This window comes from Lipophrys pholis (genome assembly GCF_963383615.2).
Source record: "Lipophrys pholis genome assembly, chromosome: 7".
Taxonomy (NCBI): Eukaryota; Metazoa; Chordata; class Actinopteri; order Blenniiformes; family Blenniidae; genus Lipophrys; species Lipophrys pholis.
Window position 1 is genome coordinate 27,660,721 of NC_137638.1, and position 25,077 is coordinate 27,685,797.

Consider the following 25,077-nt stretch of genomic DNA (forward strand, 5'->3'; position numbering starts at 1 on the left):
AGGTTTGTCCAATCAGCAAGGCTTTTGAAACACTATTGCTGTCACTTATCTCAAGTAGCATTTTAGCTTTGAAAATAGACCAGGTTGCTATTTTGTTTAAAGGGAGTCACTGTTTCCATTTTGAATTTCTCACTGATGATTCACTCTCATGCTGTGAACTCACACCAGCCAAAATGAACAATATTTCTCAAAATGGTGAATTCCTGTTTTGAAAATAGAATAAAATAGTATTTGAGAGATTAAAGGGGGGGGGAAATTGTGGAGTTTAACTTTGGGAGCACCGGCTCCTCGGCATATCTTGCTTTGAGAGGAAAACTCAGACGAGACTACGGATAAATAAATAATCACCATGCAACAAACATCAAAGAGGGATTGTGCGCTTCAAAGGGAATAAGGGTCTTACTCTCACCGGGTCCTATAAAGACTGAATAGTCTTCATACACACATGCATGTGTGTTTCTGTAATACAACCCGTTTGTGATTCCATTGGCTCCATTGGCATTGATCACACCCTGCTGAGCCAAACCACGCCTCCTCTTTTTCAGTTTCCGCGACACGACCGACAACAAAACGCTTTGATAAAGCCTGATTTAGTGTCATCTCTTGGTTTTCCTTCTTGTTTAGCCTGCCTAAATGAGCACTTGCCTCATTTTTACCATGAATCTTTAATGTCATCACACTATATAAATTGGACATTCTTCTTCTTAACATTGGTGTTGCTGTTTTACTTACAGGTTCATATTAACATCAGGATAACGTTTTGATTCCCGTTTTGTTTAGGTTTTGTTTGTTTTTTCAGCCGGCTGATCAACAAAACATGTTTACACGCTCTCACTCAGCAGTGCAGTCTAAGGCCAGAACGTTGCATTATAGCCACATTGAAAAGGACACCTTTCCTGTGATGTGTCATTGTAAAATGGATTGAAAAATAAAAATAAACTGAAAGATTTCTGTGTGCCAAACATTCTTCCTTGAGCAGATAACACATTAACACATAACACGTTATGTATTGACTCTGTAAACATTACAAAAGGTTCTTTAAATATATGATTTCTATCTTCCGAATTATGTCATCTGCGAGAGGCCAACGTTATTTGGAAGATGGCCAAGGGGACAGATAAGGGAATTTCTGCTGTAAATGCATTTTGAGTGTAACCACAGCACTATGGATGCCATGTACTTATAGGGCAACACAGAGTAAAGTGATACAGCAAAGCAGAGAAACAGCTGCGACACAACACCGCCGTGGGCTGCTCCTCATCACAAATACAGTAAAACCTCTGACGTAGGGACGCCCTAAAATCAAAAGGCAAGTGTCCCCTGAAGACAGGTGTCCTCTCTTCGGAGGGACGTGTCACGAGGACAAATTGTGGGACCAGTAGATATTGAACGAACCAAACACCAAATATGTTATGGTCATTTAAAAGCACATAACTGAACCAATACACTATGTATACAATATAAATACATATATATATATATATATATGTGTATATAAGATGTATACAAGATAATTATTAAATAAGATTTAATTTACTTCAGGGACCACATACAGTCCACTTTCATCCTGAGTGGACCAGACTGGTAAAATATTTCTATAATAACCTTTAAATTTACATTTCAAAGATTTTCTTTGTTGTGGTCACAGTACATGTAATGGAATTGTCTATATTTTTACAAGATCAAACAGTTTGTACTGAAAATGACTACAATCTCAACATAAAGTCAATTTTAATAAAACATTCTGGTGCGAAATACAATGAAATGTCAAAATAAAACTTCCTTTAAAACCTCCTTGCTTGGTGGGACTATATTGGAGCTTCCTGGTCGGTTTTGGCCCGCGGGCTTATGTTCTCTGCTGTGAAGGGAAAGTCAAACTTTCGTGTTCAGAGTACGCATGACGTCAAAATCGTCATCCACCCCTGTGCGCTAGGCTCCGACCCTCTGCGGTCGACCGCGCGATCTGTGTGTACAGACTGAGCATGCTCCAGAGCTACTGGACGCTTCTGTGAGGAGATCGTCCTTCTCCCCGTCTGAACAATCACAATTTAAAAGCAAATAAAGAGCCAGACGGCTCAGAACTCCAGAAGTGAAACATAAAGTACTTTATGAAAGGTGGAGAACGCCTGGCAGCAGAAGTGGAGATATGTTCGGGATCGTTACGTTACGTTATGGAACGCGCACAGAAGTGAGCCCAGAGTGTAGTATGGAGGCAATCATGTATCACCCGCGGCCTGAATATTCCAATAATCAGGTATTATTATAATAATAATAATATATTATTATAATATAATAATCAGGCCCAAGTATTTTGGCCGTTTCAGTGTCGCTCAGCTTGAAATTTGCCAGGAAAACCTGTCCGTTGTCCTCGTCAGGCATGTTGTCCACTCATTAAGGTGTGTTAACAGTTAAATATGTGTCCGTGCACAGTGATGTGTCCGCCCAGTACAGGGTGTCACTCGTACCGGGTCCGTTCCTGACAGGTTCTACTGTACATCTCTTTTTACCATTAAAAAATTTGAGATGGGAACTTGGCCTCAGTCTGTCGATACTTGCTGGACACACTGCAGCCAGATGTACTGTCTTGACTCTGCATGCTCATATTCAGCATTTACACTTTGAATAACAAGTCAACTAATTATGGAAAAACTATTTGTAAAGCAATTGCAATAAAGCGTATATACCTCTATTTTCACTGTTTGACAGCACAGCTTCATCTCCTCTCTGTCTACTGGACATTTGCTACACGCTCATAAATTCTGAATTTCTTCATTACAAGGTCCTTAATAACAAAGTAGGAAGGTTGAAATGACAAATGAAGTAAAACATTTCAACTTGGATTTTTTTTTTAAGAGTAAACTGCACAACCTCATAGTTATAGATGAAGACACTTGGTGGAAACACAACACAATGGACTGGCTGCACTTTTTTTTTTAAATTTTAATATTAGATTATACTTTATTCATCTTTCAATGGGGAATTCACTTGTTACAGCAGCTAAGACAGGTGAAAAAGAAGCATAAAATACAAAATACTCTATACAGGAAAGGATAAACACTCTACTATAAACATTTTAAAAATATACAATGAAATTATGACGGAGTTTTATCCAAATGTAAAAGTAAATAGGTGTGCAGAAATATTTACATCAGCAGGTATGGAGGTAAAGGTACTGGAGGTATTTCACAGTGACTATTAAATGGAAAATGAATTGAAGAAAATTGCAAAAAAACAATATCAGTCAATGTGAATGTGATAAGTGAAGGCTTTGCATGAAGTATTAACAAATATTGCACACCATAAAAACATATTTATTTTCATATTTTTATGAGGGATTTATGTTTTAAATTGTGCATGGTGATGGAATTACTTTGCAAGTACTATTTATGTACTATTCAGAATATTTCCACAGATGGGATTTTAGCCTACAGTTTGATGCTGCTTTAAGTGTGTGTATTGTTCAACAATTTGAACTGCTTTTAAATTACACTGTGACATTTATGCAAATATAATAGATCTGAAACACACCAGATGCTTTCTCTGTTTAGCGTTTCCTTGATACAGCCAGTTCTACATATATGCACACTTTGAATTGTACAACTTAACTTTCAAGCCAGACTCTTTAGTTAAGCAACTCAAATTAAACCCAACTAGAAAAGTACAAACTGTCATTATTTGCCAGTTGTCAATATAGTGAACCAACCATTTAACCCGTGTGTACTACATAGTGGTCTAAAACAATAGCATTTCTTTCCACAAGATTGTCATGTAACACGATGAAGATGCATTTTCACATAAATTTATAGTATTTGATATTAACGAAGGCACCAGATCACCCTCTTTCTATCTCGACTGTGCACTTGTTTGCCACAAGCCGACCCAGGCTTAATATAGACATTATACACAATGAAAATGTGGATTGTTCAAATATTTTAATTGCTTGAGAATAAATCAACGCAAATACAATGAACAAACTGTTTTGGTTCTGTTTTAATCTTTAATTTTCTCTTTTGTCTTCTCCTTTTTTTATTTCCTTCTCTCCCAGCTCTCAGTCCTTCTTGCTGATTCATCCTTCTGCTTGTGTTAGAGTGGGGGATGTCTGTTTTCTAACACCTCTCTGCCTGCTTATCTACTAGGTCTGTATTGCCATGGATCGGTCTTTTCCAGCCCCATTTGTTATTGTGTCGTCAACCCCCTTGATATCATGCCATCAGGAGTTATGGATATCAGGGTGTGTGTGGCAGTGTTTCGCTCTGTGGCTTGCAAATGTTATCTGGAAATCATGATTGTTTATGATAGATGTGTGTGTGTGTGTGTCTGTGTGTGTGCGTGTGTGAGATACCCGGCTGTCAGTCTGAGTGACTGTTGGAATCTTGCACGTGTTGGATTTGTGCCTGCAACGGTGCTTGTGTGTGTGTGTCAGAAAGCATTATGGCCCCGTGCATGACTCTATTGAATGACAGTGCTGTTCCTCCATGCTGGCTATGGTTGTTCATTCGTTTCCACCTTTTTGATTGTCCACAAACAAAAGTCTTTGTTTTTGTGAGTCGCCACTGTGCCGCTTCATTCCCTTTGTTGTCTTTTTTGGAATTTGTGAATTCAGTTTCCGTTTTGCTGCACTGATATTTTAGCAAAACTGATGAATTTCATCTGTGCTGCCAGGATTGCATTAATTACAAGAAAGACTTAAACTTCTGAAAGCAAATGCATAATTGGAACCCAGCAGGGTTTCTTCATTAGTTTATTTGCGGTGCTGGACTGGAGGATCAGAGACTTCCCCATGTACTCACCCTTTGTGGGGAGAGTTTGATTGCGTCCCTTCAGGGTATTGGCTGAAGAAACCACAGACAGAGTTAAACAGATTTGTCAGACACTGATAGACTCCCTCGCTGTGACAGTGCCTCCCTTCAGTTATCCAGTCAACCACAATAATTATTCTATTGGAATGTGTCATGTTGGTTTTCGTTAATCAGACTCAGAGTCATTCTGTCTTAGGCTTTACACCAAATCATCAGTATCTCATCTTGGCTTGTAAATAAGTCCTGTGTTTGTCTTTGAGCTTGAGGCATGTGTCAGCCTGTTGATGCCACTCGTCCAGCCTGCCGGTTCAGGGGTGTTTGTTATTGATCTGGTGCCCCCTCCTCCCCCTCCTTCTCTTCCCTCCCTTCCTTACTTGGAAGATCTGTACAACCTCGACCGACAGTGGACATGGAGGACTATGATGTTCGCTCAGCTGCCAGCATCCTGGCCTCAGTGAAAGAGCAGGAGGCACGTTTTGAGCAGCTGACCCGGGCCCTCGAGGAGGAGCGTCGCAATGTCACCCTGCAGCTAGAGCGTGCCAATCTGCCTCCCAACCCCCCCACCAGCCAACCGCTAGCGTGGCAGCAAGTGGTGATGCAGGTAAATGTTGCCAGTCTGTTGGCTGACGCCCCGACCCTTGTCTTTTCCAATCACTACCCTGCACCACCATGCCACCCGCCCCACCCGCGGCCACCAAGCCTGTCGTTCTCAAGTGACATTCGCCCCTCCTGCTCCCTTCCTTCCATCTGAGCAAACTCATCTCATCACCATGTTTGCTCGCGGTCATTGCTTTTCATCATTGGTGGAACTCGGTAATCTCTGTCCAATTTCTCTGTGATTTGGGACACTTGTTCCCATCGTCTGAACCCACTGTCCTGGATGTTGTGCAATAATCTGCTCTGTGGTGACTCATCTTTTAAAAGCCAACTGATGAGATTCAACCTCTCATTCTGCCTTGCTTCTCCCTCTCCTTGTACGCCGCTGCTTGCCATCCAATTCCATCTCCTTTCGCCCACTGGTCTTTCATATCGTCTGGTGGTGCTGTTGATTGGATGTGGCCTTTCGCCCAGCTCTGTCCAGTATCTGGGCCACATTAGAGCCCTGGCCAGGGCTTCTGTCTATGCTGGCTGACTCTGCAGGAGCAGAATTGTAAGATGTATAAACGGGGCCGCTGTAATCCCTTAAAAATGTCAGCAGTCACAACAACCACATTGATTTGCGTACTTCAAACTGTTAGCTGCTGAGAGAGCTTTCTCTCCTAATAACTGCCATGGTCAGGAAAAACAAATTCTTTTTATTTTTGCTTTTTTCAGTCTTTGAAGGTTTGACTTTTTATTGTGCTGATGCTCTAATGGCACCCCTGTCTTGTTTTCGCTTTTAGGTATGATCACATCTTTGAAGGAACTCTTTCAGCCTGTGCACACATTTTTACCAACTATTATTTGAAAGCAAAATTCTGAGATTTAGCACACGAGGTGCTTGAATACACTGCCTTTACTGATGATAAAGAAGGCAGTCTCATATGATACGGATATAGGAAGACTAGCAGAGATGTTGCTGCTTTGCCTACATTTGCCTGTGGTTGCATTAGCTTGCAGCCACGTTTTGTAAACAGTCAGTGCCCGTGTTCATTTTCAAAGGGCTGGCTGTCAATTTGGCCTCATGAAGCGATAATGAAGAGGATGCAGGAAACGTAAAGCAAACCTGTCAGCCCATCACCCACTACAAAGGTAATCTACTGCTTTAGGATGTTTGTGTGTAGGAGCGGGTAATGCCCTCCTCTCCTGATAAATGTCCCTTGATTTACTGGACAATGCCTGACATGACAGGCAGTGAATTAACATCCAGATATTCTCCTACCGTGGTTGTTTTGTCAAGCATCGGGTCAATTTGTTGTAATGGGGCACCACTCGTAGCCACGTCTCACTTCGCGTCAATTTGAAATGTCATTTACTCACCTGGAATTGGACTGTCTGCTTTATTATGAACACCAAAATACCAAATCAATTTGGATGTGGAGTGTGGGCGGAGAGAAGGAAGTGTTGATTGCTGTGTCCTCCGGGGCAAAAGTTGCGTGAGTGGCTGCCGGCACCTTTCCCTTGGTCTTATCACACAGTATGTGTCATGAGATTCACTTCTTTCACATAATGAGGAATGAGGAATACACCAGGTTATTCTCTTCCATCTTCTCTTTTCCTCCTCACAAACTGCCTTCCCCTCACACACTGGCGTACACTCCTCAGGCTGCATGATGGATTAAAATGGAGCATGGATCAGTAACAGAATGTTCAGATTCACAGCCTCAGGGCCAGACTCAATGAGGCCTGCCATTATTTAAAGCTGAGGTCATGAAAGAAAAACGTGGACCATGCTTGATTAATGAAATCACATACAAGTCGACGCCTAATGAGTGTGATAAGCTACTGATCTTGATAGCACGCCTCCACAGGGCGCTCACCTTGAAGCCGACTGGGCCTAAACATCAATGGTCATCACTACTGTGGGTGATTTTTCACAGACAGGCCAGTAAACATGAGGCAAATTATCTCCTGATCACAGAAATGACTGATAATGTTCAAGATATCAGAACAGCACTTTATGATTTGAAGAATGGAACGTCATCCAGAGGTCTTGTTTCGATGTTTACATAACATCCAGACAGGACGTCCATGCAATGTCCAGGAAAGACGTACAAAAAAGCTTTCATTCCCTGAAGACGTCTTAAAGACGTATGGGAATGACGTCTTAAAGACATCATCTGGACCAGTCTTTGCTCAGTAGGGAGTTTGTTGGTAGATCTGTATGACAACCAAAAGACTTAAACAGGTCATGTGGTGATGCTCTTCTATGCTGCTTTATCCAAGCTAGTGTTGTGGGCTGCAGCTTTACGGACTAAGGAAGGAAACTAGAGAACATAATATCCCACACATGGGAAAATCATGCAAACTCCTCAAAGAAAGACCTGAAGCAGACTCGAATTCAGATTCTTCTTATTGTGAAGCTCCTCGATTGGCCACCATACCTGGTACAGCACATGATCTGACATTGTTGTATGAAAAATAGCAGCCAATTCCACTTCAGTCAGTGAGCAATATTTTCAGTTTATGAATTCTTGTTTATGTGGGGGTGACCGTCTTAACTACAGATCTTGCTTTCATGCATCAAGCAGGACACAGCAGTTCGTCTCTTAACTTAGAAACCTGAGGAAGACCACATGACTTCTGGCCCGGCCTCTTTTCACTGGCTTTTTGTCCATTTTAGGATCGATTTAGAAATGTTATTGTCCCTGTGTATCACTGTTTGTGCTTGCTCCGTCTCATCTCTCATGTCGTTTGGGATCACTCGGGTATGCTGACCAACATCTTCTAGTCTTTGCAATATTCAGGCTGAAACACGATACTGATCGTAGAAGACACACTACCTTCTTTACACATCAGATTCATACGCACACTGCCTGTTCCTAAATCTTGCCACGGATGTGCCAAACCCTAACCCTAACCCTAACCCTAACCCTCTAACCCTAACCCACTTGAAAATATTTTCTTTCCCTTACCTAGTATTTATAAAACTCTTGTTAGTCGTTATCCAAATCAATCTTATTGTACAGCATTTTGGGCAACAGTGGCTTGACCACAGTTCATCACTTTGATCCAGACCATATAGAGACGATATGCCAAGATGTCATGTAATTTAGCCTTTATATTGCTCATAGTTACCGCATTACAAGAAGACCCAGGTTTGAGTCCAAACTGCTGGTACCTTTCTGGGTAGAGTTAATATTTCCTTCCTGTATTTGTGAAGGTTTACTTCTGCTACATGTCGGTTGAGTCAACAGGTGAATGTAAACTGGCCGTAATGGCTGAATAGATTAATGATGATCAGTTCATGGTGTAACCTCTTCACTTTTTCCTCAAATGCAAGCAGGTATTGACCAGGATGTTTATAACATGATTGTTTGGTTTATTATTGCTTCACCAATATCATATTGTTCATTGTGCTGTGCCGCAAAGATACACACTCTATGAATGAATTAGATTCCATTAGAATCTAATGGAATCTAATTCATCTAATTGCATCTAATGATTAGATGCAATAATATACACAATCACAAGGAATAATCACAGTCACATCACAAGACTACTGATTCAAGACCGCTGTTTGTTTCCCTTAATATTGGAATGGAATTTCCACCTTTTGGCTAAATGTTAACAACTTGTGATTACTTTTATTTATTGCTATGAGGTCAAATAATATTAAAACTTGAAGTAACATGCATACTAATTACAAAATAAATTGCTTTTAAAATCAGCCACTTTGAGCTAATCAACAGATGGTGACACACTAACGTGACACAATGGTTAAAGAGTTTTTAACACTATAATTAGAAACATTGCGCAGAAGACTGCTGCTTTACAGCCTTTTTTTTCCCTTAAAGGAAATGTCAGGCTGAACTTTTTCAAGAATTCATTGTCATTCTCATGGCTTAAGATGTATCCTTGCACTATTATGTATGATTTATTCATTTCCTACAGAGCATTTAGACAGAATAATCGTCCCAGCGGCCTGCTTTGTAGGAAGTGGATGCTGCTGAATAGAGCTGAAGAATATTCAGCTTCAACTTGTCATCATTTTTACTTCATTTTTTGTAGCACTGCATGGAATTAACCAAAACCGATTATAAAAAGGTAGATCATCACAAGATGCTTTAACCGTTGTATTTTAACAATAAGTGAGGGGTAGAAACAGCACTGCCATCTATTCTAAATGAATTTTAATATCCGTTCACGACAATGAAACACTTTATGAATTGTAGCTGAGGAAGAGAGCTGAAGTGTTTATTCCATCCTGTTGGAAGGACAAAATAACCCAGAACAATGCAGTAGGACACTCCATTAACTCGTCTGATGAAAGTATTAGTGAAGATTCAGTGACACGGACCAAACTGTGATCCCTCACATGCTAAGACCACACTTGCTTTATTTGATACCATGTTTGTCTGTGGTAATTGATTTTGGCCTGAAGGGGCGTTATCGCCGCGGCTCTGAAAGGTCAAGTGGTGCATGGTGACAGTCCTACGTGTGGAGAAAGGCAGACAGCACTCAGACAGCTACGTCTGTCTGGAGCCGAGGGAAACGGTGACCTCATTTTATATACAACAGACATCTAATCGTACTACCCGCCGCTGCTGCCCGGCACATGCGTAGATCCCATCTTGAAGGGCACGCCGTACCCGGCTTCATTTGAAAGAAAACCCGGTGTAATTTTTTCATGCACTGTGGATATCATAAAATGCTGGTGATTGATATTCAGATGTTATATTCAGTGGGCTTCGAGCATTGCAGAGGCACATCATCCCTTTGTGCAAATGTTGTGGGAAGTTTTTCAAAGGCTTGTGAGCTTTAGAGAGGGGGAACAGTGCAGCCTTTGATCTGTGCTGCTGTCTGAGCTGAAGATGTACAGACCCTGGCCCTGCTATGGCACCACGGCACTCAACCAACAATCGCTCCAGCCTCCCTCCACCCACTTTCATCCCCGCAGCCCCCCAGCCCTGTCGAGGCACAATGGATACAAAGGGCCGAGGATGCTATAGCGACAGAAGATCTATCCTTGGACTGGCAGGGCCCGGGAGCTGCTGTACCCTCGTAAATCACCTGCCTAACAATGAGGCTTAGTTTACCCCCCCCTCCCCTCCTCTGTCTTCCCCTGTCTTCTTCCCTCGCTGTGCCATCAAGAACCTTCTTGCCTCCCATAAACAGCCTAATTACCTTGGTGTGAAAGTGCCTCCTTTGTTTATTTTTGTATACCACACTGTTCCTGTAGCCCTCCTACAACACTTTCCTCTCATTATGGGGCAGCCTGCAGAAAAGTCACATTAAAATTCTAACAAGCCTGCTGCTCCGTCTTCCATTGTCTTATATGGAACACCGAATCATGCTTCACCAGAGTTTAAAGGTAATCTCATCTACTGGATATGACAAGCATGAGCTGCAAATGTTATCCTTTTCTATTTTGAATGACATTTTAAGACAGTTGTGAACGAGACAAGGGTTGATTCTTCTGCAGTCTCTCTGTTCTCGGTACAGTTCCTCCTTGCAGCCCTTTAATGTTGAAAGCACTCACTCCCAAGCTGTGTGAGGTTTCTTGGATGCTCGCAGGAAGCTTCTGGAAAGGGAAAGGTCTCCGTACAGTAACTGAAATCGTACTTGATGAATAAATCGTCATGAAACTTAACTTCTGTATATCTGGTCTGCTAACCATGGTTTATATTGATACAGACGACAATGTTAACAGAGCTGCCATACAAGCTGCTCGATCTTTGTAGGCTTTAGTATCTTTAGTGTCAAGGACTCTATGGAACCTCCGGCCTGGAGGACGCCCCCCTACTACCACCTGTATATCTGTGTCAGAAGTTTAAGGAGGAGAGAGTTTGTCTCATTGTGATGCACAACCTCAAGATCAAATTCAGAGTTCATGTGCTATTAATGTTCAAGATAATCTTTTATTCACCCCACTTCCACATTAGGAGTCAAGTTTGAAGGGATGGCCCATGAATCATGACGCTAACGACTCAAGGTGGCCGGGTCAGCTCTTTTTGTGTCTCGTCTCGATGCGGGAGCCGACATGGAAGGACAGGGATTTTCACTCAAGGTTGGAGGTTGAGCATATTCCTCTTGTTAGGACGAACAGGGAGAGGGGGGTTTGAAGAGGAGGCAGTGGAAAAAGCCTTTTGTACTGTGTGCTATTTATATTCCTCTGGCGCGGCTAAAAACTTTATCCTTCAAATCGGCCCCTACGTTGGTGGACTTAATGCCTGTCCTGGTGCACCTCCCTGCCATTTGATCACAATCCATTAAGCCATTATGCTCACTTAAAGCACTGAGAGGGGTATCTTGAAAACTACTCCCATTTTCTTTACCCCACATCTTCACTTTGTACCCACATAGGTGAGTGAACTAACTCTATTTGAAGGGCACAGCCAGAGTCTAAAAGTTCTGGGCAGCATGTAAGTGTCGACTTATCTACTTGAAGGTGTCCATGGTTGCCTGAACAGAGACTGGCCTGGGCTCGGCCCTCACATTCAGAGACTAAACTGTGGCCCATGTGTTTAAAATAAAGCTCTTCCCCTTCACAAGACCCCGGTGCCATGTGTGGAATGTGACCTTACCCTTCCCAGTGTCCGGCAGAATAACTAAACAAGGCTAAACGTTGACCTCCTCCACCTGAGCAAAAACAAAATTGAAAACAGTCACAGGACTTTATAGTCGGGCTGTTGGTTCTCCTGAAAGTCTTGATTTAATTATCCCCATGAGTTTAACATACCGATGCGACATTTTTACTACATGAGTTACAAGCATGTAAATGCTGTTCCAATGAGGAACAGAAGTAATGCAGAGCCTTGTTTTGGGAGGTGTGGAGAAGTAAACCCACACTTTTATTGTGTTGGAGCAGCCCTCAACTCTACGAATGGCTTAATGGACTCTGTGCTTTTCAATATCACTCCTGTGTGTCTTTTAATAAATGCTGCAAAAATGTGAATATTCAGGTTCATTGCCAAAACCAACCGATTTCAGCAAAACCCTCCGTGGTATGAACTGCAAACCTGCGCCTCACGGACTATTTCTACTTTTCAGATCCATACAATTGCACAAACTGCCCCCAGGAGCTCGTATTAATTAAAAAATACAAATGTTTGAATGCTGCAGTTTCCTTGAAAAGCTTTAGAAAGTGGCTTAATCCCTGCATTTAAAAACACAGCTGAAGCAGACAGATCAGCTAATGAAAAAAAATGCCCGCAAGACCCACAAACTGAAAAGCAGATGAATCGACTCAGAAGAGGCAAACTTTAACTCTGGCTGGGTAATTTACCTCGTGTAGGACTGAAATCTCCACTCTGTTTAATGGTAACAGGCACAATCCGCTTGGTATTTTTCAACGCTCTGCAAAATCATCACTTATCCACTTGTGTGCACTGGAGTCATTACCACCATGTCAAAATACCGTTTGGTATAACATCAGAATGTACAATGAAGTCTGTTGGCTCTGCACTCTGGTGGCTGACTCGATGAGTTCTGGCGCCACCTGAAGCTGAGGCTCTCCACACATCTGGGCAGACCGTGAAACGACTGGACATCACAGGGATTTGCGTACCTCTGCTGTTTTCTGTCACAGGTTTAAACTCACACACGTACCTGATCTGAAACGTTGTCGTTTTGGAGTCCGGCTGTAGGATCCGCTTTATGTACCAGATGCAGGAATGCCAGCTCTCACGCCACACCTCTTCCCTTCTCATGCCAGGCTGCACCTATTACCTGGAACTTCCTCAGTTTCATGTTTAATTAATGTTTTGATTCCTATTTCGGGATCCTAAGGCAAGCCAGTGCATGTATTTATCACCTATAACATCCAACCTGTCACAGTCATTGTTTGACACTCCAGCTTATTATTTGTTCTTGAGACTTTTACTTAAAACTCTCCAAAAGAGTCTTTGTATAATTTTGACACCTAAGACTTATCTAATGTGATTTCTAATGAGAAATGACCTGGGACAAATGGGCAAACGCTACTCCGTCAACTCACATAAACCTTGTACGCATTGTTCTACAGAAGATTAATTCTTTTTGGCATCTTGGATGATGAATTTATATTCACACTTAGTTCAGGTGACTACAGTCAGTTGTAGACAAAGCATTTGTCTCAACACTTTTTTAAACCGCCTGTTTACTTTAAGAGCGTCACGTCATTGTTCCTAGACAACTGGGTCTCCCTGTCAGCAACATGAAAGATCTCCAGCTGCAATACTAATATCCTTTATCCACAGTAGCTGTGATGTATTCGGCACCCTAAATATACATTAGCTTCCCTTATCAAGAGCTGTCGGCATCTTTTTTGTATCTCAGCTGTTTTGATGCAGCTTCTGCTTGTTGTCATTAGTTCATAAATCTGTTTATTTCGGGAGTGGGTGCTGTGAGTGCTGGGACAAATTCTGCACGACTGCCGACATGCGCGTCCTCTTTATGGGAATTCGTGCACTTGAATATTTATTGGATGACTGACTGAAAGACTAAAAAAAAGAAATGGTGCACAGCAACATTTGTCTTTCAACTAACTCTTGTAACGGAATGAATCTGTCCCGAGACGGACCAGTAATTCTGTCACAGCATCACTTCAAAAAAAACAACGATTTATTTATTGTATTTATATTTATTTTTTCTTGATAAAGAGTTGAATTTACCATTATGAAGTACTAATCTTCAGAACATTCACGCTCTATTTGCACAACAACATTTTCCAGTGAAAACAGAAAACTTTCGCTGCATTTTGGGCGTCCATTTACACAACGGGGGCCAGAGCCAATGGTAATGCAACTTTTTGATAATAACTCACAACTTAGATTTTTTTAAAAAACACTCCAACTTCGTCACCATGGAAACAGGAGGGGAACTCAACTTTTTGAAAATGCTCTGACTCCATCTCTGTGGGGAAAACACAACTTTTCTGAAAGTCTGCTACATAACTTGTGACCTCCAGAGTGTCATGATGCCCAGCTCATCTTTTCCTGCGACTTGGTAGGTTTAAAGTTGACAGTCACCATAATAACAATCTAAATTGGTTGTCTGTCCATACGTCTGTGTATTCCCATTGTTAAAGGGGTAATATTACACAAAATTCACTTTCTAATGGTTTTCCAACGGTAATAATCTTCCCCAAAACTGGAATGAAGTGAAGAAGTGAAGACAGTCTGTCCTCTCTCTCCCTGGCTTGTTTCAGTTTTTAAAAAGTGTGTCGCTCCAACCAGCCAATCAGAAATCAAACTCTATATAGTGTCATCGGGGGTTTAGCCAATCCCAATCAAGGTAGGCCCTCCCTTTGACTCCTCCCACAATTAGGCAGCTCTGCTCTAGTACATGGCACCATGAGAGGAAGTACTTCGTCCTCTTCCCAAGATGGGCATGTGTGGGCGGAGCCAGTCCAGCTCACACAGACACAGCAGATTCTGAATGCAGCTCCTATGATCCAATATTCAAATGGATAAGAATCAAGGAAAAGCTGGATTTGAGGCAATAAACTTTGAAAAAAATGTTTTTGGACCAAAGAGACCATGTGAAAGTGTTGAAAAAGCTGTTTAATAGACCACCTTTAACCTTTATAGCGCATTGTTCTCTGGGTGCATGTGTGTGATTTCATTACAAAAACAAACAGCACCAACTAGTGGCCCAATATGAAAACCACATAATTTTTAGTGTTTCAGTTGTTTCCGTGCTGTTTCGTGTTTAAAACATTGCCATGTAAATGATAAAAACTTTCCTGAAACGATGCGTTTTCACTTGAAACGTAGCATAAACTGAGAATTAGACACATGGACTGAGCAAGATGATATTTTATTTGTGCCTAAATTACAAGGAAACATTGGATGATTTTGACACAAAAATAAGATTTTTTGAAAGGGTTTTAGAGATGTTATTTGCAAGTGAAAAAATAGAACTCAGTCAACTAAAATCAAAATGTACTCATTATCATACATCTTTGATTCCAGTAGCAGCATCCCTCGGTTTCCTTCTCTGGTTCTTCATCCAACATGTCATGAAACTCGACCACTAACAAGTCAAAGTAACCTAACTCCACTGATCACTAGAATTAAGACGTCAGAAAGCCTTTGGTTGTTTACAAAATCAGATTCATTCACCAATTAAAGTGACTGAAATTCATTTTTGTGAAAATATGAAATGGTGAAACTGTTTTTTCTGATCTCGGTTATCTTCATAGCTTTACATTTGTTGATTTGTAATTTCCCGTCCTCGTGCTTTAATTTTATTGAAACTTTTTTTTTTCTCGAACATACAAAAACAAATTAAAAAGATAGAAAGGAAGAAGTGACATTTAAATTTAAATTGGAAAAACAAAAACAAACAAACCAAAACAATGAAACAACACGTCCCACTTAATCACATTTGTATGTCGAAAAGGAGTAGGAAGAAGTAAAAAACGTATTAATTCCTACCCCTCAAACACTCATTGACTAAAGTCCCTCATAATTTAACACCACAATTGCACTGAAGATTGTGATAAACCGTGGCACTTTTAACGCAGTATTCACGAAACAAGGCGACCATCAGTAAAACAAACTGTTGTACTTGTGAAGAATCAATCCCTTATATTTTTTCTTAAATTGGTTTATATTTGATGATTGTTTTATCTGGATGTTTAATCTGTTCCACCTCTTTACTCCACAGTGACACAGAAGCTTTTTAGAATCTTGAAATTGAGCTTTCTTCGAAACTCAGACCCACTCACTGTCTCACTGAACATTTTCTGGATGTTACCTGCTAATAAGTTATTCTTTCCTTTCTACAAAACTTGAATAGTTTTGAATTCTACCAGATCCATGAATTTTAACGTTCTTGATTGTAGAAATAGTGAATTAGTGTGTTCACAGAAGTCAAACTTAGAGACAATTCGTATTGCTCTTTTCTGTAAAATATAGATTTTTTTATAGTGAACTTGCATATGTGTTTCCCCAGAGCTCCACACAGGAAGTTAAATAAGGCAACACCAGTGAATTATAAAGAATGAACAGTGATTTATGGTCTAGTAGATCTCTAGCTTTGGCCATGACTGCCGTACTTCTGGATCGTTTGTTTTGGACATGTTTTATGTTTTATGTTTTATTTTATGTACGTATATTATAAATAGTTTTGGTCCTAACACTAAGCTCTGTGGGACGCCACACACGATACCCAGACAATCAGAATAACAGTCTCCCATCTTCACAATTTGTTTCCTGTTCGCCAAATAGCTTCTCACCCAATTTAGTACCCATCCCCGTACCAATCCCAGTACCAATGCTTTTTTTGAGTCAATGAAAACTCCAGCTGTGATTTTATTATTGTCTATAGAATTTGTAATTTCTTCAATGAGTTCAGTTAAAGCTAATGATGTTGACCGGTTAGATCTAAATCCGTACTGACTCTCTGATAACAGCTTGTATTTTTCTATACATTTGTCTAATCTGTCATTGAAGAGTTTTTCAAGGATTTTGGAGAATTGTGGGAGAAGAGAAACAGGTCTGTAGTGTGTGAAGTGGTGTCTGTCTTGTACAGTGGTTTGACTTTAGCGGTTTTCATTTGACAAGGAAATTGTCCTGTTTGAAATGATCAATTAAGGATGTAAGTTAACGGCTTGGAAATACCAAGAATGACGTTTATTCACGACTGTCATGTCGATTTCATCACAGTCAGTGGATGTTTTGTGTTTACATTCATTGACAGTTTCTATAACCTCTTGTTCATCAGTGGCTTCCAGAAACATTGAACTTTGTTATTTTCTATCAGTACTTCGTCACCCTGATGTGTTGCTGGAGGAGGAATTAGATCTGCCAGGTTTGGTCCAACATTAACAAAGAATTTGTTAAACTTGTTCGCCACCACGTCCACGTTGCTGATATTGATGTCATTTTCAATCAAATAATTTGGGTAATTGTCTTTACTGGGAGCATTTCTTATAACACTGTTTAATACATTCCATATACCTTTGATATTGTTTTTATTACTATCTAGTAATCTATTATAATAATACTTCCTACATGCTCTCATAATGTTATTTAACTTGTTTTTATATTTCTTGTTTTTATTTTCTGCCTCTTTAGTTCTATATTTGATAAATTCTCTATATAATGTGTTTTTCTTTTTTTACATGCATTTTCCACATCCATTGATTATCTTTGTATTTTCTTTTCCTGCAACATTTTATAATAGGACAGTGTTTCTCATATAATAACTTGAATACACTTAAAAATCTATCATAAGAATTATCAACATGTATTTCCTTGTAAATTGCTTCCCAGTTATATGATTGTAATTCACCTTTTAGTTTATTCAAGGATTCCTCAGTTCTCACTCGTTTGTAGTGATATTCATTTTCTATTTTAGTATTTCTGTGGTTGTTGTAATGAATAGTAAAAACTATAAGGTGGTCACTGATATAATTTACTAATAACCCACTAACTATGCTATTATCTATAATATTTGTAAATATATTATCAATTCATGTTGCACTGTGTGTAGTAATCCTGCTGGGTCTGGTAATTTTTGGAAACACATTATAACTGCACAGTGTATTTAGGAATTCTTCTGTTTTTTGTTTACAGATCTTTTTCTCTGCCAAACTAACCTCTTGTTCTCAGACAAAGATGGCTCCATCACTCTTATCTGCTATTTCGTAAATAACAGAATTATGATGGGGCTTGTTTTCCGATGCAGCGGTGGAAAAAAGATCAGTTAAAAAAAACTGTGGATGAGGGGACCGCATATGAAAAGTAGTTTTGAGCTCAGCTATTAAGTGACTCTTGTATGAAAAGATGTTAAGCGAGAAATACTTCTTGTGAGTAGTTGCTCTGATAGACTGTTGAACTGTCCAGGTTGTATCTTGCCTTCGCCCAAAGGCAGCTGCCTTCTAACAACCCTGAGACCCTCGAGCGATAGAGGAGAGGAGATGGGTGGATTCAGGCAGAAAATGGTCAAAAGGACATTACAGTACAGGATTCTCTTGTATCATGTAGAGATACCTTTGAGCAGTCATTGCAATGACTCCAAAACAACAACAAAAGGCATTTTCAGGCTGAATGAAGGAGACGAGGAAAATGTTTTTAGGTGTAAAAGTTGATTTGCAGTATCCTAACCTCCCACCGGTTTAGATTGTGCCTCATTCAGTGTCCCAATTACACACGCGGCAAGATGGAAACAAGGAAAAAGCCTAATCCTGTTATAGTTCTATTACACATCTTCCCGTGCAATTACACTATTTCAACATAAAAAACAGAAAATAGAACCTTTTGATCTGAAGTGATGTCATTTAAATGGAGCATTATTTCCCCAAATGAAGGGAAAATTGCCTTTTTGCAAGACAAAAGCCCCCAATAGATTGGACTCTAATCCTCTGCATCGCTGACTCGCCATTTTTCAAGGGGGAAATAAAACATGATAGTAAAAGTCATTAGATAAGCATTTTTTTGCAAGCTGTGCCATTGTCAGAGTAAACAGCAGCCTGCCTGTGGCGGAGCAGATCAGCTCGGCTCTCACACTTACATTTCTCTTTGTCACCACGACCCAAACTCTACACAGCGATCGCACCGAGGAACCTAGAGCAGCCAAGTCGGTATTATTTTTGACTTAACTTTTCTTTTTTTTTTTAATACATTTCTAAAAACTTGCTTTGCGTGGAGTGGCGTACTTGGTTGAACTCGCTCACCTCGTCAATAAACCTTGAAGGTCAAGTACTGTTTTCCATGAAAAGTATTCTTGGCTGCATACAAAAGAACTTGAAATTAAATGCCATTAAACTCTCCTTTGAAACTGAAGATTGTGAAAATACAATTTTTTCCTAATGAAGCATGGCATGCGTTTCCAAAGGTGCAAGCAGCTCCTTTCCCCCCCCGCCCAGCCTTGGTACTGTGTCTGGTTTTACTCCTCCATCGCTCGCCCTGTTTTTTCCAACGCCTGCCATCGTGAATAGAAGTGGAAAAACGAGATTTTTACAGATGCTGCATCATCGGCGGCTGCTTGCTGTACATTAACCTTTCTACCATCTGTTTCACACCATGCGGCCTGACCGACTAAAGCCGACTTCACGAGCTTTGATTACCCCTCGTGGATTATTCATACACCTTGTACATTTATTTTACAAGGCCTCAGTGTGGGCTGGCGGGGCCCAGGAGAATATAGCCTTTGTCTATTACGGTAGCAGAATATTCTTTGTGACGCCACACTCTGACATCGAACACATCCTCGGATTTTTCCTCGTGAAAATGGTGAACATGCTGTCGTTCTTGGATTTTGAAAACGGAGGTATTTCAAATAACACTGGTCATCAAAAAATTTAAATTTCGTCATCAGATCGCATCCAATTCTGAAAAGATCCCAACTTAAGTTCCTCCAAATTCAGTGAAAGTCAGTATAATAGACATAAGAGCTTGTAGCTATTTACCACCAGTTACTAGATGTCATCTTGTGAAATAATCATCACACTGCAGCGGTCGCTGAGAAAAGTTCTCCTTCACTTGAACAGATACAAAAACATCGCTTATGATAAAGTGAAGTGGAAAACAATTTCACACTTTAATCAAAATTATGGAAGACGCGCTCGCCGAACGACCTCTTTGCTCACGTCAGTAACGACTTTAAGAGAAATTATAACTGAAAGCTACAGTGAGCGCGGCAAAGGTGTAAGATCCAACAGGTCATACATTCACCCTTCCATAGCTGTTTAATTCAGGGGGTGGACCTGATCCCAGCTGACAGTGAGAGAGAGGCAATCACCCACAAACACTTTCAAAAGCACCAATTGACGAGCGGGAGAGAACTCCTGCTGGCAGAGGAGATAAAAAAAAAAAAAAAAAAAAAGCAAACTCCACATAAAAAGTCAACGTCAGACAAAAGATTAGAACTTGAACGTTCTTGCTGTGATGCAACAACGCCAACCACTGTGTCGCTCTGCCGCCTGAGGGTGCATAAAAAGGTAAAGAAGGCACATTAAATGTTTCAAACAAAATCTGGAATGTGCAAAATGCTTCTTATGATGAAAACAATCACAGAACTCAGTTTTTGGAGGCAGTGGTTTTCTTTTTTTTCTTGTGTGACTTGTACATAGTCTTTATGATTCCTCGCTGTTTTGATGCTGCCGTTTTGACGAAGTCCGCCACGGTGGAGTTGGTTAGATTTTACACTGTGAACCCGGGTACCCAACAATAAAGGTCAAGACGTAACAAGAAACCCCTCCAGGCAAAGATTTATAATTTCTTAAATAAGGTAATGAAAATTCTCAAGTGAGAAAGATTCACGTTTACACACAAACATTTTTGTCTGTTTAAACGGAAACGACTGGAATGCTGAAAACGATGTAATTTTAATTTTGGGCCACTAGTGGGTGCTTTAGGTTGCTTTTGTAATGAAACCACACACACGGGCAAAGATGAACAATTGGCTCTGAACATTAAGAATGGGAGAAGACGGACATTCGTATGAACGGTCGACAAAGTTGGATTGTTATTAAAGTGACTTTCAACTAAAAAACTACCACGTCCGGGAGAATATGGACTGAAAGTCACGACACTCTGGAGGAAACGTTGTTCTGATTGTCCATCTACTCGCACATGTGCAGAAGAACTATCTACTATGGCCGTGATTCATATAGGCAGTAGCAGCATTTCAGAAAAATTACGTTTTCAGTTGCTCTGAGTATCATTGTCGTGAAACTGGACCTCAAAACCCAATGGAAGTTCTTGGTTTTCGCTTGAAAACATTTTCGGGGTAAAAGGAGCCCAAATGTGCCATTTTTATGAAAACAACTTTATGAAAACAAGTTCAGTCGTCTTTGGATTTTGGTTCTTCTGGCCCGGATCAATGGGAAACTTGTGATAATGTCACATTCTTATGTGTTTTCATAAAGTTCAGTCATTGAATGAATATCTTCATTTGTGATTTTCCACCTTCCTGCTAGTTTTTATAACAGAAAGTTTGAGTTATTTTGAGCAAATCAAGCTGTGAATACATGTCATTAGGTCTGTCTCAGTGACGCTCCGTCATCGATCGATGTATCAGCTTGTTTGAATTTAGATGGTATATAAATTTGGCGAACGTTCCCCAAAACAATAAACACGACATTAAGAAATAAACGGAACTCCCACGCAGCACACATGTAGAGATTTATAGAGTAGGTAGTAAAGTTTTTTTTTTTTTTTGGTATCCTCGTCTGTTCCTGAGTATTGCAAAGCACTTAATGGATTTTTAAACAGGGTTATGAAACTCACTCAGGGCTTTAAATGGCTTAAATGGAATGTGATACTGCACATCACATAAGAAAGAGAAATGATGTTACGAGACTTGTTTTCTGAAAGCACTTTTTAAAGTAACGTTGACCTGGATGAATTCTTAATGGCATTGTTGAAAGTAAATAGATCTAAATGTAATGGCGCATGGTGGGCCAGGTCTTTCATTAGGAACAAATGGAGCAGTAACTTTCTGAGACATGAAATAACGCTGCCAAGCCGGTGGAATGTAAAACCTCAGCCATTTCCCCCTCCGCTCGGGATTCCTCCTTCTTCTTTTCGTCCAGTCATCCCTTTTTTTTCCTTCCCCCTTTTTTCTTTCTCTTGTCTTCTCCTCTCAAAGTTGTCCTTCGTTAAGCTTTTTTTCACGTTATTCGATTAACATTCCTGCTCAGCCTTGGTCACAGTCATAGATATCTGAATGTGAATTCTTTCACGTACGTCTCACCCCTCCCTTACATCAAGTGCAGGGAGAGGAGCAGCACAAAGAGCTGTGTGTGTGTGTGTGTGTGTGTGTGTGTGTGTGTGTGTGTGTGAGAGAGAGAGAGAGAGAGAGAGAGAGAGAGAGAGAGAGAGAGAGAGAGAGAGAGAGAGAGAGAGGAGGGTGTAAAAATTTGCAGAGTATGGGGTGCCTTCGCCTCAATAGGGGCAACTTTTTTGTTCTGTGTGTGAGACCCTCTCCCTCTCCCTCTCCCTCCTCTCCCCTCCTTCTTTTTCCCCTCTTCTCCCTCGGTCTATGCCAACGAGGGGGAGGGGTCGACGGGTTGATGGGTTGACAGACAGACGCAGCTGGAGTGAACGGAGGAGGCTGCTCCCACCCCTCCAAGGTGCCAGAGCAAAAGACATGGACCCAATGAGAGAGGGAGAGGGAGAGAGAGAGAGAGAGAGAGAGAGAGAGAGAGAGAGAGAGAGAGAGGGGAGGAGGAGAGAGAGCTGCTACATTTCCAGCTCTGTCTGGGAACCCTCCTTTCTATTAACACACCTCGTCTCTCTTCTCCCCCTCCTTCGCTCAGCCCTGGAGGTTTTTGTTCTCTTGCTCTGCCTAACTTGTGTGTGTGTGTGTGTGTGTGTGTGTGTGTGTGTGTGTGTGTGTGTGTGTGTGTGTGTGTGTGTGTGTGTGTGCACGCAGGCATGCAGAGTTTGGCTCAGTTTAGTTCCCTTCCTTTTGGCTCCAGCTTCTGTTACAGAGGAGGAATCTGCCTCTGCCTTCTTGTCTCACCATTTCATACATAAATGCAGCATCTCTGCAACGGAGAAGGCAGATTCTGTTTTTTTTAATTAGCTCTGTCAAACCATCCTCAGACAGTAATACACTGGATGTGAGATTCTTTCAAAATAAAAGCATGATGGGAAAATTGGGGGGATAATATGTAGATATAGAAATCATGATTTGGATTGTTTCAGTCAAATTGAAAGATTAAAAGGTGCCACACTACTTTTATATTCCTAAAAATGCTCCTGGACCTCTGAAGAAGTCGCCCAATTGATGCCTTAAATTTCTGTAATGACAAATACTATAATAAGACAATACTAATATTACAATTATCCAGATGGCTACATTTTTACATTGGGCTTCAGTTTGTTTCTGTGTGGAAGTTGGAGATGTCTCCTGTCCATGAACATGCATTTGTTTACTCTAAATTATATGTGCGTGTCTGTCACAGCTGTCCAACGGTTAAAGGCAGGGTAAACTTTGTATTAATTACCCATCCATAGTGGCATAGAGAAACAGAAAAGCCCCCACTCTACTACTACAACATCTGTAGAAGGTTTCAATTACCCAAACATCCATGACTTTGGATTGTAGAAGGAAGCCAGAGTATCCATCCATCCATCCATCCATCCATCCATCCATCCATCCATCCATCCATCCATCCATCCATCCATCCATCCATTTTGCACAGTGAGAGGTATTGGGGAAATAAGTGTGTGTCGTGTTTCAAATGTGTCTTGTGGCCATTTTATGAAACAAACATGTTTAATGTTAACAAAGTGACTTTGAGCTGAAACATTTATTCTTTCTGATTTTCAGATTGGTGTGCTTTACTTACGCAACCTAAAAATATTGTATATGCAGACTATCTATTACATATTATAGTAATTTCTGACCAGTAGTTTATATGTTTACAATCATGAAGGACAAAAAGAAAAAATGACATAAGTAAATGTGAATAAATGAATTAATGAAAAAGGTTATTAACTGAATCAATCAATGTAATAGAGTAATTCAGTTTCTGTGTTCTCGTTTATTATTTTATGTTAACTTTCTTTATGAAGTTCTAAATACATGTATTTATGTGAAAAAGAACAAAACAGAAAATTAAATAATGTCAGTGACGTCTGATTGTTTGATGTAATAGGAAAACCTTTACTAAACCTTATTGATCATTTAACTCATCATAGAAAGTGGAAATAAATAAATGTAAAATACGTAAATAACTTTTTATTTATCATTTACAATTTCATGTTTATTTTTTTTTGACATAAGTGACTTTCATCCTTCATTTTGATTTTTTATTCTTCAAATTTGCAGTAATATGATGCAGCTTATGTTCCTTCAATCCATCTTCTATAACGTTTTGGAGTTAATCCCAACTCACTACATGCGAGGACAGAGTTCACCCTGGGCCAGTGACCAGTCCATCACAGGACAAACACAAAGAGACAGACAACCACACACACTCACACCTCAGGGCAATTTAGGGCCACCAGTTAACCTCAGATGCATGTTGTTTTTAGGCTGTGGGAAGAAACCAGAGTATCCGAATAGCCACACACACACGGGGAGAACATGCAAACTGCTCACAGTAAGGCCCCGGGTTGTATTTGAACCCACAACCTCCTCACTGTGAGGCGAGAGCGTTGAAAGCACAAACCACTGCGCCACCATGCAGCCCAGTTGCTTACTGTTATTCCAAAATCCTTTTCCATCGTGTGAACAGTTCCCAAAGTGCTTTGCATTGTTAACCACATTGACCCATCCACACACACGACACACGCCTATGGAGGCGGCCGCCATGCAAGGTGCTCAAGCCATCCATTTGGAGCAAGTTGGGATTCAGCGTCTTACTCAAGGGCACTTTGGCATGTGGAGATGGGGAATCGAACCAGTAACATCCCTGTGAGAGATGACCCACTCTACTAACCGAGCCACAGCCACATAAATTAATGAAATGCAAAAACATAAATAAATGAATAATAACTGATTATGTTGGATGATACGGTTTGTTACTGTAGCCTTTTGATCATTTATTTGATGGATCTCAAATTCAAAAAAAAGTAAAACAAGTGAACAAATTTATATGGAAATACATGTACAGTAGTCCATATTGGATAGTTGGTCAAAGTGCGCATGTGCAAGATGCGGCTGCCTTCTCTCTTTTTGCTTAGTTTTAAGTTTATTTAATCACTTTTCCTATTATTGATGTAGTAATTCTATTCTATTTTATTCTATTCTA

The 25,077-nt window shown here is 40.4% G+C and overlaps 1 protein-coding gene across 3 annotated transcripts in view; it reads left to right on the forward strand.

Annotated features, from left to right (window-relative positions):
* arvcfb (ARVCF delta catenin family member b) overlaps positions 1-25,077 on the forward strand; it is a 258,481-nt gene that overhangs the window by 107,127 nt on the left and 126,277 nt on the right. For all 3 annotated transcript variants that reach the window (XM_080467630.1, XM_080467642.1, XM_080467641.1), the window contains 2 exons: positions 4,046-4,136; positions 5,181-5,400. In XM_080467630.1, coding sequence (XP_080323756.1) covers positions 5,209-5,400 — 192 coding nt within the window. In that variant the 5' untranslated portion in view covers positions 4,046-4,136; positions 5,181-5,208. The remainder of the gene's footprint in view (positions 1-4,045; positions 4,137-5,180; positions 5,401-25,077) is intronic.